The 19,329-nt window shown below is 38.9% G+C and overlaps 1 protein-coding gene across 3 annotated transcripts in view; it reads right to left on the bottom strand.

The window, feature by feature from the left end:
* The window catches only part of FIGN (fidgetin, microtubule severing factor), a 103,791-nt gene that overhangs the window by 3,572 nt on the left and 80,890 nt on the right, over positions 1 to 19,329 (bottom strand). For all 3 annotated transcript variants that reach the window (XM_015635457.3, XM_015635459.3, XM_015635461.2), the window contains one exon: positions 1 to 6,065. This exon is cut by the window's left edge and continues 3,572 nt beyond it. In XM_015635457.3, the coding sequence (XP_015490943.1) occupies positions 3,817 to 6,065 (2,249 nt within the window). In that variant the 3' untranslated portion in view covers positions 1 to 3,816. The remainder of the gene's footprint in view (positions 6,066 to 19,329) is intronic.

Here is a 19,329-nt window from a genome sequence, read left to right as displayed (position 1 = left end):
GCAAACTTTTATATATTGTCACTAATGTTCTAAATATTTTGAAGAGAAACATGCCAGAAGTACAGAGTATTTCCATTTCTGTCTCACATAAGGTCATTATGAACTCCTCCTTGAATTGATATTGATCCCTCAGCTTGCAGGAATATTCCTCCAATTTATTTTACTTCTGTTGCTATAGGAATTATTACTGAAGGTACAAGGAAGAAAAGGAGCTGATGCAGAATGGAACCCAAACATAAAAATATGACGCAAAGCATCTGCAGTGATAGGCTGACACAGCAGATGCTCTTTAACCATTTCAGGTTCCTTAAAATTCAGGGTCGTGCCAGTGGCAGGAAGCCCCAGCCAACCAACTGGACGTTCCTGTGGCAGCAGCCTCCAGCTTTGCCTAATTGTAAAAGACGACAAACAGTTTTCTACCATGGAAATCTCTAAGACCAGCAAATATTTAATCCTGAAAACACCATTAAAACATATTTTGGCTCTCTTCTCAAAACCAATCTGACCCTTTGGAACCTGCTCAAGCTCAGGATTGCGCTTCAGCCTTCCCAGACACTCTTTGACTGGAAGGCTGCTGAGAAGGGTGAAGGACCAGCAGCCTGCCAAAACCTGCACACTAGGGACAAAACAGGGGCTGAAAGTGGGAGAAGGAAGGAAAGCAATAAAAAGGACAGGACATGGCAGGGGATTTAGCCAGGTCAGGCCTGAATTTCATCACAGGGAGTGGCCAGAAAACAAGTTGGAGAAGGGTCGAGGTGCCTCCTGTTAGAAGTTCCTGGCCACGCTCTCACCAAATTCAACAGACACCCTCCCAAAGCCATACAAAGGACAGCTGCTGATGAAGAAAGATTTGGGTAACAATCTGGCTCTGTTTTCCTCCCCTTACAGCAGCTGTGATAGGGTGAAGTTTTCCACTTCTGCTGCCCCAAAGCTGAATTGAGACCTGGAGAACGTGAGCATGTGTGTGTGTAACCTGCATTTTTCACACCATTTCAGTTTCTGCCTGCTTCTCACTTTGGTTAACATTTGAAAAATCCATTTCCCAGAGTGACTTTTTAAAGAGAATGACTTAAAGCTGGAAGCCAAAAGGACTGTCTGTAATTTTGTTTGCTTTTGGTTTTGCTAAAGGATAAAAAGAGTAGGAAAAAACCACTCAGTGCGTAGTTTTCATTTTACAAGCTGCAAAAAAAAAATCTGTTAGTATAGTTGGGAGAAAGAGTTTATCAAAACTTGTCTGAGCCTTTTAAATGAGCACAGCTCATAGGAGATATGAAAGGCAACGTCTAAGACAGAAATTGGGTCAGCAATCTGCAACAGTGTACTTTCCAGTGTGAGCAGTGTGAACCTACAGCTAATGGGGATATCAGCATCTCCCAAATATGAGGATGGTGGAATGACTGGGGTGAAGAAGCAGCCTGTGGAGGTTTGGGGAAGCAGAAAGACTGGGCCATAACAAGGATCATAGACTGTAATTGCTGTTGAAAAGAAAAAGAAAAGAAAAATAAGAAAAGCAGGTGATGTACTTAAGTCTTACTTTCTATATCCTTAATGAAAGGCACTGTTTTTAAAATGGTACTTTTATGCTTAAAACATAAAGTTTTAGATAGACAAAATGTTTGCCAGGAATCCATCTTAAATTAGATTTTGGTTTATTTGCTCTGTTTTTAGCATGTTCTATCTAAATATATATATATATATATCTTAAAGGAAAAAATAAAGAAAAGTAATAATCAAGAGTCATAAATTTCCAGCAATATCACAAAATCCCTCATTAGCTTTCTGAACGCTAAAAGTCTCCATTGATTTAACAAAACGGACAAGGTCTGTACAATTTTTGAGAAGACAAACATGACCTAGTAACAGACTGGTATCTCTCTTCTTGGGGCTTTTCAGTGCATTTATTTAATGGTCTTGACGTACATTACTTAAGAGAAACATTAAATGCCAGTGCTTTGCAACAGTTTTGTTACTGTTTCCTTAAAGTAAACAAACAAAAAATACATTCAAAAAAGCAAGGCTGTTTTGTTCATGTGATGGCAGAGGCTTTGGGCAGCTGCAACACGCACTGCTCTTGCTCAGAGACATTACCCAACATCAGTCAGCTGTCACCAAAAGAGTTGCACGGAAAGCATTAAAGGATAAAAAGAAAGGGGGGCTGGGGTGGGGGAGAACTGAGCAAAATGCCACACATGCCAGCTAGTCTTTCCAGAAGGAAGACACCAGAACATGTATATTTGGGGGAGGAAAGAGGAGGGGGGAAAGAGCACTAACACAGAGAAACACTTGACTTCAGGGGAAAAAACAGCAGCTCTCTGAAACTTGTTTAGCAGGTTTGCATTCCTAATGTAATCTGACTTGTGTTGGTGGTGGTTTTTGCCCTGTTCCTTACTTTGCTTTCCAAGAGAAACGTAACAAAACCGAGGTAGAAATAATGGTGGGCACACTCCAGCCTGAAAGATTTCTAATGGATGCTAAATGAAGACTGCATTAAGGACAATGAAGCCATACGTACACAACAAAAACTCAACTTTACAGTTTGGGAAGGGAAGTAAATGTACTTTGAGGGTTCAGTTTTGCTTTGTTATTTGTACTGTTCGTTTGGTCACAGTCCACTGCACTGCTATAAACAGCTCTGCAACCCATAGCTCTGCCAGCGACCTACACTGATTCCACTCCCTACAGCTTCACCAAAATAGCCTCAAAACTACGACTAGAGCCATGCAACAAAGGCCAGCCGTCACAGCTTAAGGTAATTTGCCTCTCGGAATCCTACCAAATCTTACGTTTGACTGTTTCAGATGCTAACATAAACCGATTAAGTGGCTCTTTCATTCATCTATGCACCTACTAAAGACTGTATCACCTTATTATCAAGGAGCAATATGCTGAAAACTCTTACAGTTTACCAATAAGAAAAATCGTTCTTCTCTGGTTTGATGTGAGAAATTGGCAAAAGAACCATTCCTGAACACTGGGAAATGCTTCTGTTTTTAAAAACTGTAAAGCTTCAGTCATATCACGCTTTAGTTTTTTTTCCTGGATACATTCAAAGTAATTTTCCTTGCCATATTCCAATTGTTGAGGTAAACATACATATTTAATATAAAGTAACATTGAAGCCTAGCCTATAACTCTCAGCAGTACATAGTGCTTTCAACACATTCCTTTGAGGTACTGTACAAATCACAATCACTTTCCTGAGTTTTTGCAGACAGAACATTAAAAGAAATGAACTGCAGAAATTAAGGTCCAGATTACCATTACCCTGTTTTACCTGTTCTTAGTTTAACACCACAGAACAGACAGGATTGAGGAATACTGTTGCTCTTAGAATAGCAAAAATCTGGCTCTCTGTCGCAACACAACCGTTCATCTCTTTAGTCCAATAATGTTTGAAGTTAAAGCTCTTTTTATTAGCACATGCCACCAATGTAATTGTGAGGCAAACAAAAAATAAAGCACCACTTCAGGCACTTGACAGCAACTAAATCTCAAGAACAGCAGAATGGAATCAACACACAGGGTTCATGTCCTTCTGAAATCAACCCACTTGCACCTTGCTCCTTGGTGAGTATTGTCTAGCTTGAACAGAACTGAGCATCAACATGCGCTTTCTGTCATGTGTGGCTTTTTCAGATCAGCAGCTCTTGTTTGATGCACTTTTCCTTCAAGTATACCCTGGCTCTTTAGAGGCAAGGTAAATCGTAGTCTTCCCAGTACCCTTTGCAATTTTAACACTACTGAAAAGGGTTCTCTACCCCTATGTAGCAGATTCTGTGTGTGCCAACATTCATTACATTTTTTTTTAAAGTAGCATCACTGACTGCAACCAAACATTTTGTTCCATTCAACGTATGTATCAAGCTCTTTTTGAGATATGCTAGGCTGTATCTTGCAGAAAGCATTTTCAAAGTCTTGATATGTAACTGGCCTCAACTGGCTGGGCATAATGGCTGAAAGGTCTGTGGCTGGCATGGCATGGAGTGGGCCCACCACGGCTTCCTGACACAAGTGAGCCACATCTAGTCCAGAAAAGCCTTCTGTGCGCTGGACAAGCAGTGCAACCTCCTTGTCATTGAGACAGTAATTGTGCTGTGAGAGCAGTTGTACTATTATCTGGTGTCTCGCTGTGCTGTCAGGAAGTGGGATTAAAAGTCGTTTCATGAAGTACCTTCGAAGAGATTCATCAATTTCTTCTGGTTTACTCGTGGCGCAAATTACTACTATTTGGTCCTCAGCAGAAGTCAGTACAGTGTCCAGCTGCATAAGGAACTCGGTTCTCATCCGACTTACTGGACTATGTTCTTCACTCACTTGAGAGGAAAGGAGCATGTCAATGTCACTAACAAAAATCACTGAGGGTTGGCGACACCTTGCCACGAGGAAAGAGGCGTGGACAATTTTTTCTCCTTCCCCTAACCACTTTGTGACAAGGCCAGAGCCAGTGATTTTGAAAAACGTGGCCCCCAGCTGACTAGCTATACATCTGCCCATTAATGTTTTGCCTGTTCCCCGAGGTCCAAATAAAAGGATGCTCCGAGGTAGAGCAGTCAGTCCATTGAATGCATCTGACCTCAATACTGGCCATAAAACCTCCTCCTTAATGACGGCCTTTACTAGATCTAGGCCAGCAATGTCGCTCCAGTCCACGGGAGGTCCTTGGTTGATAATCTCATTGGTAACAAGGTCAATGAGGTGTGTGTCAGTATTCTTCAGTTGCTCGTCCACAGAGTGGTTGGATGAGGTAGCTGCACGAAGTCCCGGGCCTTGCATTGGGTGAGGGAGGAGCTGCCTGTGCTCATCACCGTGCTCATTCATTACTGGGGAGCTATACTTCCCAAACGAGTCACTCGATCTTGAACCCAGCGAGTTTTTAGCAGTACTATAGGATGGGGGTGTTAGAGCCCTACTGGACTGGCTACTGAATTTCCTTTGCTGTTCAGAGGACATTAGCTGCTTTGTTGGCTTAAATGCTAAGGATGATGTTTCAGCACTTCTGTCAAAACCATTCCCTCTGTTTGCATTTGAAATGCTGTTGTCTGGCATTCGATACATTGGACTCTGTGTAGATCTCTGTTGGCCATAGCTGTAATTTCCATAACTGGAGTCCATTTCTCCTTGCCCTGCCATGTAGAAAGCTTTCCTTTTGAGAGAGCTGGCTGAACTGTTTGTCAGGGCAGACGGCGCAATTGGCGTCAGGCCGTGGCCCTGGTAGGAGTAGCTGGGGACAGTGGTTGGGGGCAGAGGGGTTGGAGCAGGGATTCCTGAAGGCAGGTAAGCCGAGGGGGGCGGGGCACCCCCAGGACTGTACCCAGGGCCAACAGCGGTTTGAGGAGGGTAACTGGCAGAAGGGTAGCTGTAACTGGAGAGGTTGGAGGTCCCGTTGTAGCCAGGGACGAGGGCTGGTGGTGGCGGCGGTGGCGGGGGCTGTAAAAGTCCCGAGCTGTGCAGGGGGGATGGATGAGGGGATGGAAGTGCAGGTGCTGGCTGGCCGCTGTAACTGGTATGCAAATATGAGCCATTGTATCCTGTGGCATATTCCTGAGATGGGAGCCCTGAATGAAGACTGGGAACGGTGTGACTTCCACAGGTGCTGCTGGAGTAACTGGGTTCAGCCAGGTTACTGGCCACCCCAGGAGAGCTCCCGATGCTGGCTGAAACATCTGCGGGAGGGAGGGCTGCACTTACCCCAGCTTTGCTGGCGGTGATGACATCTGGGACACAGTTCATGGGATACACGCTCTCCGAGTTCAAGGACGGCTGCCAAGGCTCACTTTCATTCTTCCGACCATTCACCAGCCCCGAGGGAGCTTCGGAGTAATTGCTGAGAATGGGTCGCTCAGCCGGGCCTTCCAAAATCCCGGAATATTTTTCTGCATACTTTTTCAGAAGGTTGGAGGCGGTCAGAGCCGAGATGTCGTCGTTGGCCCAGGCGTACTGGTACGTGCGCTGCAGGTGCCCCCGGTAGGCTTCCACCTTGTGGGCTGGAGAGCGGGTGGTTGAAGTGATATCGAAGTGCTGTTCTGGCCACTGGGCATGCTCCGGCGTCCACTGCATCTTCAAGCCTAGGGCGGTAGGAAACAACAAAGTCAACGGTGACCTCAGCTTTTTCCTTATGTTTTTAAATGTGTTCTCAGACATACAGTCTGTGAACTTCTTCAGCTCTCTGAAACACTGTACTTAACACCACATGTCTTTAAGGAAAGAACAGGTAATGCCCTTAAGAAGTGCTATGGTTGGTTTGTTACAGGCACATACACGCATAGACAATTTTTTTGCCAATTCAGTAGGGGGTCTATTTTTAAAAAAAAAAAAAGTATAGGTAATGCCATTGCTCTCAAAGTAATTAAATAAAACTCAGTATATTTTAAATACTCTGAGTGGAGAATTATTGTAAATGTACAAGGCATCCAACTGCTCTGTCCTCTTTCATCACTGTTTCAGTTTTATATTTTAACCAATATAAAAATATGAGACACAGCTGACAGATCACATCTAGGATACCTCTCTTATTTGGTACTGAACACCTAGTTAGCAGAGTATAATGCACCCTGCGCAGAACAATATGACACAGACATAGCAGGTCATTCCATAATCCAACTCTCATCTAAAGTGGTCCACGACAGTTTCAAATCTGCTTCGTGGAGTGCAGCAAAGCAATCTCCCAGGCAGCGCTCTGTCGCTTTCATCACACAAAGCCTACAACTCGGTATGAATTACAACTGGCTCCTTTCTGCCTCTCAGTTCTGTTGTTGAGGGTCTGGAAAAAAAAAACAAGCATGACTTGTCTGTCGGTCTCCTTGCTTGCTTTCTCTTCCCCCCCTCTGCTTCACAGCCTCCAGGGTACAAAGAAAGAGTGTTAAAGAAAAAAATAAAGGGAAAAAAAAAGGATGAAGAAAAGGAAAAAGAAATGAAGCCAAGTCCCTAAAAGTTCTGTGGCTTCCACAGCTAGCTATAAAAAACCCCCGAAACAAACAATACAAAACCAAAACCAAACCTATTATTAAAAAAAAAAAAGAAAAAATGCAAATGTTTTAAAGCAATTAATATTTTAATAATGTGACGTGAATTATCCCTCCTCTTCATAATCCACTGCAATAGGTAAGAGCAATTTACAAGTGTTAAGATAGCCCCCTCCAACTTGTACCTATGCATGGTAGACACATTGCTGGGTTTTGTACAGCTGTATCAAATAGACCTCCTTAATCTCTCTCGTATTACCAAAAGTGATTTTTGCAAACAGTCTTGTGCCCTCTGGCACAGATTCCCTGATAAGGAGGAGGCCTAGTCGAAATGAAGCATCTGTGGCACTAGCTCCCCTCTGAATTACTGCAGTCTATTTTGACAGCTTCTACCCCCTCCTGTTTTTCTCCCCAACCCCTTTAGCTCTTCATTGCCTGACTCTGGCATCTGACATGGCCAGCTTAGCCTCGCTGAGCTAAACCTAACACAGCACACAGTTTGGTAACAGAATGGCATGTTTATTCCCTTCTGACTCCCTCTTCCTTGTTTGCAAAACCACTGCACCAGACACTGGAAGTTAATTAGCAGGATGATGCTGTGCTAATTGTGTTAATTTACAAGGTTTTAGTCAAAGAGAATCATGCCAGGGCTGGCACTGCTGTCATGCTTCCGACTTAATGATTAAGAAATACTGAAAACAAGGTGGGAAGGATTGCAGTAATTACACAATAAATGAATAAAGCAACAGATTCATTTGCAATTATATTTTACTGTGGTTGCACTAATTTGCATTTGGATTCTTTTTTTTTCTTTTTTGGATTCATGTATTTGCAAATTACCAAATCATTTAAATTTAGGCTGAAAATGGCAAAGTACCTCTAATTGAGCCTTATATTTTATTAGTACAACTAGTGCAAATCTCGCACCTCCTGAGCATGCCATTGATTACTTGTGGATTTTTTTCTTCCTGAGCATTCTCTTTCTCTCTCATTTTTCAAACACTTTGACAACTTGATAAAAGTGTCTGTTAACAATTATACAGTTATCCTAGGAAAGTTAATTCAGAGAAGTGCTTTTGACAAATGCAGCTTTGAGACTGAGGTTTTTGTCAGATTTATTTCTATCGTTTAGCATGAATATAATATTTTTTGCTAATTGTCACTGATGCTTCAACCATTACCTTTCAGAGGGAGTAAGTATATAATGAAATTGGGAGAAATTACAGAAAGCATGTATTTAAAAAATTGCATTTTTAAAATGTAATTTTAATGAGAAACTGTCAGAAATTTCCAGAAATCACACTTTGTAAAATTCTGCTGGAAATCTGAAGAACAAATCACCAAGAGCCAATTGCTAGTAATCAGTATCTGAAATTATTCTAATGTCATGAGAAATACCACAAGCTTTTTTAAAAGCCAAAATTATTAATGTTCCTGTAACATAGAACCGCATGACAGCATACAAGTTCACTGCCTCATATGAAAAAAAAAGTCAAACAAAACCAACAAACAAGCAAAACCAGTGTTCTGTAATGTTTTGCTTATAAGGTTACCAAAACACAGAAAGCTTCTGTTACAGAGATGCAGAAAAACTTGAGTAGGTTGATGTTTCACTAGATACTAATGAACAGATGCCATGGGAAAAACTCTTTGCAAAGAAAGCACTAAGGCAGCAGTGAAACTTTGGAAAAAAAAAGGCAAAACAGACATGGATGAGCAGAGAACCTGATAGAGCTGCATTTGTACTTAGCTAATGAATATGTTTTTGGCACATTGTTTTTAACTGCTTCTAAAAAAAAACCTATTCAATTTAAAGTGATAAAAGAATGCACTGGGTCAGAGCTCAACAACATCACACACTACCTACTCTGTGAGCTTTTCAAAATACCTTTCACAAATACTTTAAAAATTTCATTAGTTGGTCTTTTTATTTAGAATAGATCATGCGTTTTTAAAATAATTTAATTTATAGTCACAGTGAGGAGATGTGTTTTGATTCTGCAAAAATTCAATTCTTTGAATTTCATTCATCTAGATTAATTTCTTTTCCTTATTATGAGGCTGCAAAAGAATGTCAGAAAATCTAAATTATCCATTATAAGAGGAGGGAAAAATCACATCATCGGCATTCCTTATTTAGAATAATTGCTAGATAGACCAGTAGTTTCACACTGTCATGCTATCTTTGGATATGCTCACTGAACAATAATTGAAAGTTTATTTATTGATGCATATTAAATACCAGTGCATTTAACAAAGGCTGTAAAGGCAGGATTAGGCTTTGATTAGATAAGCTTAAGAGAACAGGACTGTTCTGATCCCATGAAACATGAGCATTTATTCCAGCACATCGCAATCATTAGTGTTATTTGGAAGCATAGGTTAATAGTGAACCATAAGCATATTTTTTGCATTAGTAAGCAGTGGAGAAATCTGAATTTACATGAAGTCTACTGGAATGGTCTGGAATGGGGGGCACAAAGAGCCATTTCTTCAATTTGATATTAATTGAAAAAGCAGAAAACTTTCGCTAGGTTTGACTCTATTTGATAATAGTTCACAAATTGTTTGACTAAAGTCAAATGTCTGATTTGGGAGAAAAAAAAAGAAGCAGCAGAAGCAGCTGTTGTACTTTTTAATTATACAAACATTCCCCTTCCCTGTGCCCACCCTCAGCCCAAATTGCTTAATGTTTGTAGCCACTTCCTCTCCATATTTCAAACTGTATTTTATTAATTGCTTTTTGTTTGAGCAGATATATATTTCTGCATTTCTTTTGTTAGGAATACAAATGCTGATATAAACATCTAAAATCAGGTAAATCATGGCATATTTAGAGGTTGCATTTTTTTTTATTTTAGTGTAATTTAAAATCTGACATTAACCACAGTCCTGCAGATAGTGTATTTGGTTAATAAGTTTCTGAAAAGCAATGCAAAGCTGAATGTATTTTTTTTTTAAAAAATCTTTACTAACTTAGGAATCCACTGAACTACTGACATTTTTGAACTGTGTAAAGTGTGCTGGTATGGGCTGTAAAAGGCAAAAGGAAAGGAGTCTGTTCTTTAAGTACAGGTATGTACTTAGAGAATTTATTTTAAGATAAATTTAATACATTATATAGAGAGGTAGTGTAGGCTATTTTAGCAGTATCTATTTTTCCTTGTCCTGACAGCCTTGCTATACATCCCTGCTCCATAATTCTTACAGTTGGATATATCTGGATTGTGGATTGCGTTTGAAGTAATTATAGTCAACAATTTCATTATGGAATTACTTCAAACTGTTTGACCATATTTCCCCTTCTAATATTGTGCACTTAGCCTGAAAATGGAAAATCTAGTACACAATACTATATCAGTTGCACATATAATAATTCCATATGTCCAAAAGCTACTTACATATTCAGATAAAGGAATTCAAATTAAAAACAAGCAAACAAACAGGAAAAAAAAAGCCAGAGTTATGAAAAATTAACATTGTAATCTCAATGCAAAAAGGAACAAGCAACATCTACATATCCTCACTGTCCAACGGGGCCTGATCCTGCTGGGAGCTCAGATGAGTTTGTGCACACAAAGAACCCCCAAGTGCTGGTGCCCTCAGTACCAGGTCAAAACTTCTCATCCCCTTACAGGATTATATCTGTCAAAAAAGATAAATAACTAGCCCTTTTTTCAATTTAAATACAAGGGTTTCTGTTAAAAACGGCATGGAAACATGGTCCAGAAATAGGACCACAGTGGGTAAAACCACCACAAAGGATTTACAGTGTCCCAACTCACCCACTTGACTAGTAGCAACATGCTTTAGAGAAAGGATACTGAGACTTTAGTAAATCTCTCATCTAGTCACATCGCTAATAAAATAATCAAACTAAAATCATATGCAGCTTTGGATTTCTGAAGATACTGAAAGAGATTGCACTGTACCTTTACAGATGCTGGTGAAAAAAAACCTAAGTGTTCTAGAGCTGCTATGCACAAGGCACTAGAAGCAGGGCAGTACACCAACCTTCCCAACCAGCTACCAAAGTTTCAGTTTGGATCAGCGGCCTTCAACTGTTCCTCCAACATACCTGAGGCAATAGAAAATAATTCTCTTCTTGTGGTCTCCCTTTTCCTGCCCCATTCACCCCTGCAGTGCATAGGTCCTACCTAGCACAAATCTGCAGCTTCCTTTGCAAGCATCAGGAGCTCAAGCAGGTTAACTTTAGGCCTGTTGTTAAATATGATACAAGCAACTGCCTAATGCACTGTTGAGAAGGGCTGCACTGCACCAGGGGTGAAAGCAAATGGATGTTTCTGCTAAGTGTCCATTGCAGGTGGGTAGGAGCACAGTGCTGCAAGGTAGGAAACATCTCTAAAGCCACAGCTCCAAGTATCACCAACCACTTTCTCTCCCAACTTGAGAGTGTGTGTGAACTTCATCACTTTGGATTGCTTACACATTTAGCCTAGGAGCCCAAAAACTGTCCCTGCCCACTCAACTACTACACTCAGCCCTGCCCCCACTTATTCAAGACACTGAGTATTTAGACAACAGACCACAATGATTTTAGACAAGGGTTTGCTTCTTGTGGACATGTGGAGATTCACTCTGCCAAAAGAGCTACTGACATGAATACGTGTTTCATTGGGAACATGCCAGTATACCTCAAATCCTTTATTTCAGTGCGGGATGAAGGTGTTAGTACCTTGAGGATCAGGCCCTAAAGTCACATTTTAAAGTCCTTCTCAAGTATGGGAGAGCAGAGCTGAATAAATGAGTCATACTGTAACCGCTGTTCAAGATGTAGGACACACAGCTCCCTGGATTTGTACTAAATCTGATAATATTTTATAAGACTGTATACTGTCATATGTCCCGTAATAATAAAAATTAATTCAAGATAAAACAATTCTTTTACACTCAATTTTTTATTAATAAGCATAATTTCAGCTGTTTGAAGATAGTGCAACTGATCTCTCTTAATTGGAAACAGGAGGGATTTTGAAGAGTGGATTGAGCTAATTATGTTTTGCAGGGGAAAAAAAAAAAGGAAAGAAAATGATTCCCACATTTATTTTCTAATTACTCAGTGAAGACCTCTGCTCTAGTCCATGAGGAACTCCTTTGACGTCAAAGGACTCGGTGGGAGGATGAGCCTCCAACTGAGATGCCCAGCTGTACAGTCCCAACTTTGTAAGCTTTTTTCAGTAAGTGGCAGCTACAAATTCACAAAAACAGGCCTGGAAAGTGCCCTCAGCATTTTGTTGGTAGGGGTCTGTTCTTCCTTTTATTATATATGCATGCCCTGCACATCAGTGGGAGCAAGCTGTTGGTAGGGTATTTACAATATGATTTCCATCTAGCAAGGATATGCAAAGATAGTGCAAATACACTATTTGCAGGACTGTGTGAATAAAGATTTCAATCTTTAGAACAAAACATCTAAATTATGAGTAATATTGAGGACCACATATATGTCAACAGCACTTAAAGATGAAAGCGGTAAGTAAAATGAAACATATTTTATGCAAGCCTGGAACAGTTAAAGACGAAATTATGAAATTAAAAACTAATTCCAAACTGATACTCCCCAATTATCTAACTTAAATACTGTCAAATGATTATTCTTTTAAAAATCACACTTTCACACCTTACAACAGCAAATTGCAATACATTTACAGCAAATGAGTTCTCTTCCCACAAGCCCCCTCCCTGCCATTTACATAAAGCAGCCTTTGATAGTCACAAAGACATTTCTGGCTAAACAGCCCTTAGAAGATCCATTAGCTTCAAAGGCCTTAAGAAACAGAAATAAGGAGAAGTAATAGTCAAGCAAGCAAAGGGAAACTATGTGCGGAGACGGCAGTGGGATATTTAGGCAGCAGAAGCAGGCTGGATGCGGAGGCCAGCCTGGCAGAGCCCGCAGACGCGGCCGGCGGGTCTGGAGCTGTTTCTGAGGCGCTCCCAGGAGCTGCCAGCCCGCTGCCCACCTCGGAGGTGCTGCTTGCTCTGCAGCAGCAACCCCTGCCACAAGAGCACCCTTGCCGTGTAACCACCCTGACGCTCATGCACACGTGCGTTGGAACACATCTATGTAGCAGATTGGGTCATATTTGTGATTAAATGCAGCTTATAGTTGAAATATTTTATTATGTCGGTTTGCCCTCACCATACTAATTTACTCATAACACTTTTCTAAACCAACTAGAAAACGCACTAACGAAAACAATAAGTGATTTTTCTTTTACTCTATTATGATACTTCCTCTTGCTAGGATTTACATTTTTAAACTGTTTTTGTCAAGTGGCTCTGAACAGTGCCATGTCTTTAAACGTCCTAGCATGCTTTGTCAGTGCCAAATGAATAAGATCATAATAATTCCTGAGAGACTACTCAGAAAAACAATAGCTGCAAACAAATGTAAGCATAACTTACATGAAAAAAATTACTTTTTGCAGTCCACTGAACATACACTTATAGCTATAATGTATTTTTAAAATATTTAATATACCACATAATCTACGATTTTTGCCCATATAAACATGAAAAATCAATATAACTGCTGTAGGATAACAAGTGATTCTGGGAATTAGAATATTCATGTTATAAAATATAACAATGAATGAATACAGAGTTTGGCCAGTTGGCACTAGTATTTATGCAAATTTGAAAATGTAAAATATTTTAGACCCAGAGTGTGAATGTGCTCCCACTGAAGTGCAGATTTCAAGGCTCAAATAAACCCAACTGAAGCCTTTAGAAGTGAAGCAAAATGCATACTCTCTTTTTAGGCAACAAAACAGTAGAAGTAGCCTCTTATTTGGTTTTTCTTCAAGAAGTGGAGTTTGAGGCACATTTACCTTGAAAGAGCATAACACAAATCCTTAAAAGCAGAGCAGACAAAATACTTTCATGCTTTATCGTGTTTCTCACGTAATCAGCTGAAGCAGGTGAAACACAAAACCCTGAACTTGTTTTTTAGCAAGTAAGTGAGAGGCAAAAGGAATAAATTTTCAGCACCAGGGAGCCTGTTATGGAACATTCGGATCTTGACCTAAAAGCTTCTAGGAAAAAAAAAAACCCTTTAATATCTGAAAATTGTAATTTTCAAATATTGGATTCTAGTATTTTTCCATTTCTGTTGCTAATCATGTTTTAGCAAATTGTTTCCTTTTACTCTTTAATTCACACTTAGAATTATTGCTTTGGTTGCTTGCCACTAATAAAGCTTTTTTAAAACCCTTTTTTCATGTATCGTAAATCCATTAAGACAATTTCCTTCTTAAGCTCACTTCCTTTTGCCAAATAAAGATCATCAGGACATATCACACGTGTCCAAAGGGACAGCAGAGATAATGAATATGTATGTTTTATGTCACAACAGAGCACTCCCCTTGTTCTGCAGTATCGACCTTCTCTTATGTGAGTAAATAACAGGTGAGCACTTGTGCATGAGGATAAATGGGGTTAAAACTGCCATGCAGGGACATACTATTTGAACAAAGTGGGTGCACAATAAATACAGATTTAACTGATGCTGAATTATTTTCATATTGTGTTGTTCCAAAATGTTAGAAAATCACCTTGCTTTAAACCGTAAGACCAAGTTAGATAGCAAGAATTATCTAAAATATATTTCCCTTCAATTAACAGCAGCACTATGTATAAATTCCACTATAATATAATTTTAATATATTTTTCACTCATCATACCTAAAAAAAAGTAGGTATGTATTTCACAGCTTTATGTATAGCAACAAAAGGTTAATTCCAGATATCCATCTGCCAACTCTATTTGCTTTACAAATATGAATGTAAAGCTCAGTTTCAATAAATTTCAAATAATTGTAGTCATGTTTGACCCATTACATTCAACTAACATAAGTGAAAAAGCAAATTTACATGGGCCAGTAGCACAATGCTCCAGCTTGGAGCTAGGAATACTGCTTTCCTTTTAAAGCACTTTTTTCAAAACCTACCCTTGTAGGATAGGTATGAACAGTTGCTTTACTCAGATTAGAGTACTTCTGCTAATTAGCTAAATGAGAACAAATACTGATTAAATGTATATATAGAAGTAATCTGATACTCAAGGAAAAAAAATCCCTAACATGTGTCCACAGTATACAAAGCTTTCACAAAAATTGTTTATGTTATTTATGCTTTTTGGCAATCTGCACATTAATTTTTAATGAAATAGTAAAGAGATGTTGTGTCTCGCACTTCAGTAAAAATATTCTATAGCCAGGACTGGTTGACATAGTGCATTAATTCAGTGTCCTTCACTCCTGGGACCTGTGTATAATTTAGTCCAGCCTGAAGAAAATAACTTTGATCTGAAGGCTGTGGAAAAAGCTACATATGAAATGAGTTTTGGTGGGTTTAGTGTTGTTTCTTATATACAAGACGACATATGAAGATAAACTGCTTTAGAATGCTCCTGACATGGCCCAGGATTAAGAGCAGAGAGCTCTTAGCAGAGCTCATCCACTCTCTCCCTTTTTCCCATCGTACCAGACACACACCACACAAATTTCTCTCTACTATACGCTTCAGAGCAGCTACTGCTGGCACACACTGCCTTTGCAAAGAGAATATCCTGTGCAAACAGATTGTATTATCAACCTGTACACTGATTTGGAGTCTCCATTAAAAACCCAAACATACAACAATATCTGTATTACAGTATGGGAGATCACATTGTTGTAAGGAGGGATGATGTTACCACATGGAACCCGAGATTTCCTCCCCAGCGTAGGGAACACCTCAGCTAAGTCATCAGAACTGTACTAATCACGCTCTTAGGGAAAAAAGCTCCGGCACAGCTCCTTCCCCGGCTCGGCTGTGTGAGCAGCTGACCCTTCCTTTCCTTCCTGCTCCCCCCAAAGCAGAGAAACAAGATTAAAAGCAGAAGCACAACCAAAGAACTGACATCCTAGAAAAACTAAGCTGAGATAAATCTTTCCCCCACTTAAACCTTTCAATTACTGTATTTCAAAAATTCCAAAGATTCTTTCTTGCTCACTCAATAAAATGTATCTGAATTAGCTGCTGAAAAATGGGATATAGCCAATTTTTTGCATGCTCTTGGTTTGGGACTTACTGTATTATTTCCTGAGCATTTGAAAGGAACTATATAGATTGTACAGTTGGCTTGACAAATTATCTGGGGGACGGGGAGAGGAGGAACAGGGAATTTTCTATAGACAAATATAGAAATCTCTCTCTGTCTGCATTTATATATTTTAGACACACAGGCACCAAGGCACCAGAGAGAGAATGTCTCAACTGAGAAATTGAACTCTGTGTATGCTGGTATTTTTTCCATATTCCTTGAGAGAGTGGTAAGGAAAAGAGACTCACTCGTCATATTAGATGTTGGTTCTTCTTTCTCGGGAAAAAAAAAAAAAATAGTGAAGTTCATCCTGCAATAGGAAAAGTTAAGCCATGTCCTAAGACACACAGTATGTTATTGAGAGGGTGCACAGGCAGAAAAAGAGGGCAGGAAAAAAAAAAATAACATGCTGGTTTTAAAAACAGAAAGAAATTATAGAGCCCAGGTGATAAAATGTCACATTCCTTTGCAGCTATCACACAAAATTAGCCATTTCTCTAAACAGTTTCAAGATACAACAAAAATCTAAACCATGCAATGATTGTATCAATAACTAGCTGAGTACTGTTGATGGCTTAAATAACAATAATCTGTGTTATTTTTCTGTTATTTTGTCCATAGTCTTATTGCATATGTAGTCACCTAATGATGAAATACTTTTAAAATTTGCTTCAGGGTACAGAAGTCAAGCTCCACTGATTAGCATCTCAAAGCGCACTACAGGCACACATTTGTATAGCAGAATAATAGCACTTGTGTTTGTGCTGCTAAAAAAACCTCAACTTCCCCCCGCCTCCCCACTATTTCACTTGATGTTTGATGATGCACACTGATGAAAGTCCTCTCACAAAATATATATAATACATAACAGCTAACTGTAAGAATTTCAAAAACAAGGTAGAAAGGCAACATCACAAAAAGGAGTTTTGGGGCCAATACAAGATACTTAGATCCCAGGTTCATGGTCTTGATTCTTCTGTCACTTCTCTGGTTTGAAGTCAGAAGAACTACTGAAGTTTACAATTTATTGCAAAGGAGATAAATGTGTCACATTAAAATGTGTTAATTACACAAATCATATTTTATTCACCAGTGTTTGGGGTGTGTGTTTAATAAAAATTCATCACAGAAAATATTTCATTAAAATCTTGATAGAGAGTTCTGATATTCACTGCACTAGCTCAGTTTCTGATTAATTTCCTACGTCTAATTAGGTGGCATTCAAACTTTATTGAATGTGAACCCTCCTAAAATTTGCTGTAAACTGACTGGACAGTGTCTGATTTCACCCACGTTCTGAGACACCAGTCCAACAAATTGCTTTCAGCAGCCCTGTATCCTTCCCTGTACATCACCCTTCTGCCATTTCTCCGGGCATACTTTATTACAAGGCTTTGGTTAGAAAAGTCTCCATCTAATTTTGTATTAAATAATATTAGAAAAGTGCATCCACTTGGATTTAGTATTAAAAATGCTATACACTATCAACAGGAACATTAGAATCTTACTAAGTATTCAGCAATTATAAGAGTAATTTCTTTTTTCTATTAACACTTATCTTTTCATCCAGAATGTGTAAGTAGCATATAGGAATGTTATGAATTATATTAGTGCTTAGCACTAATATAATTAAACACACTTCGCTTCAAGAATTAAGTACATAAACAAATAGATATTCACTTAAGTATCTGATATCAGTAGTAAGCATTAAAAGTACTTTTACTACAGAAAAATAATTTTTAAAGTTAAAACAAAGACCAGATTGAATTATGAGGTACTGTGAACGCTGTGAGAGTTTTGTGATTGCATGAAAAAGATTTACAGATCTGTAAAAGATTTACAGATAACAATTGAAAGGTGCATTACACTAATCAGAGGAATGCATAACCTCTGCAAAGCAGATAGGAGTGAATCATTTTAATTTTCATTCTTCTTACAGTTTTATACTATTACACAAGGGAAGCAGAGGAAACCTAAATATGACCCTATTTAGATATACTAACTGAAAAGTCTTTGTAGAATTTTTAAGCAAACAGGATTGTGCTTCCAATGCTGCCCATCTAGTTTTCCAATGTGTTAAATTGGATGGCTACTTGGACAGCTCTCTATTCATTACTGAACTGTGGAAAGGAAACACAGAGGTGGCATTTTCCTTTTAAACCATCTAATGCCTTGTAGCTAGATTCCAAAGCATCAAGGAGAGATTTCTTTTCCCCCCCCCCCTTTTTTTTTTTGCTAGACAAGCTGTCGTAATTGAAATGAAGTCTAATCAGACTCATTACTGTTTTCAGCAATTTGCACCACCAAAGATGCTTATTAGGTAACAGTGTTTAATAAACCACTCTTTAGAAAACTACCAGTAATGAGCTCTTAACAGCCAATCTTTAGCGTGAATGTAATGTGAAAAGTGTTCCTAGCACTGAATAGATTTTCACATTTAGTAGTGTCATAATTAAGCTCAAGGAATTGGTAGCTGTGATGATAGATATTTACTGCAATATAGACTTTCCTCCCCGTGAAAATATATTTGAAAATACTTGGGGCTCAATATTTCCAGAGGAAATTTTAAAACTGCTTAAAGGACTGTGTGAGGCTGGATTAGGTCTATAAATGATACTTAATCAGAGAGTATTTAGGTAATGTACAGAGTACTGCAAGCCTGGTATCAACTACAAAACATGCATAAAGTTAATTTCACCTAGCTTTGTTTGACTGCTCTTCCATCTCTTAAGAATTCCAGTCATTAATATACAAATAATAAATGTTGTCACCGGCTGAATAATAATGAACAAAAATGGCCAATAACAAGAGATACTTGAAAAAACACTTGTCAGTTCTCCTTCCAGAGTAACAGCTAAAAATGCTTGAGAAAAAATAGCAATTTTATTTTGGTTTCAAAATAAAATTATGGATATCTAGTAAATGTATTTCTATTTACACACACATACATATATAGCCAATGCTGTTTCTCCTATATGCTTCACATACTATCAAGTCCTAATATCTACTTAGCACCAAAACCCCCCAAATTCTTAAAGAACAACACAGCTCTGAAAATGTAATATTGTGACATATATTATTCATAAAAGATAGCCACCCACAAAAGCTAAGTTTTCATCAATAGGTTCAATTTAACTAGACATACACCTTGCCACACTAGTCGCATCAATAATACTACCTAACAAATGCTGAAAGTGGCAAAAAAGAAAACAAATTGCATGTATAAATTCTAGCTAATTAAATATCCACAGTGAATCTCGAG

This window comes from Parus major, chromosome 7 (genome assembly GCF_001522545.3).
Source record: "Parus major isolate Abel chromosome 7, Parus_major1.1, whole genome shotgun sequence".
NCBI classification, from domain to species: domain Eukaryota; kingdom Metazoa; phylum Chordata; class Aves; order Passeriformes; family Paridae; genus Parus; species Parus major.
This window is presented reverse-complemented; position numbering and strand designations above follow the sequence as displayed.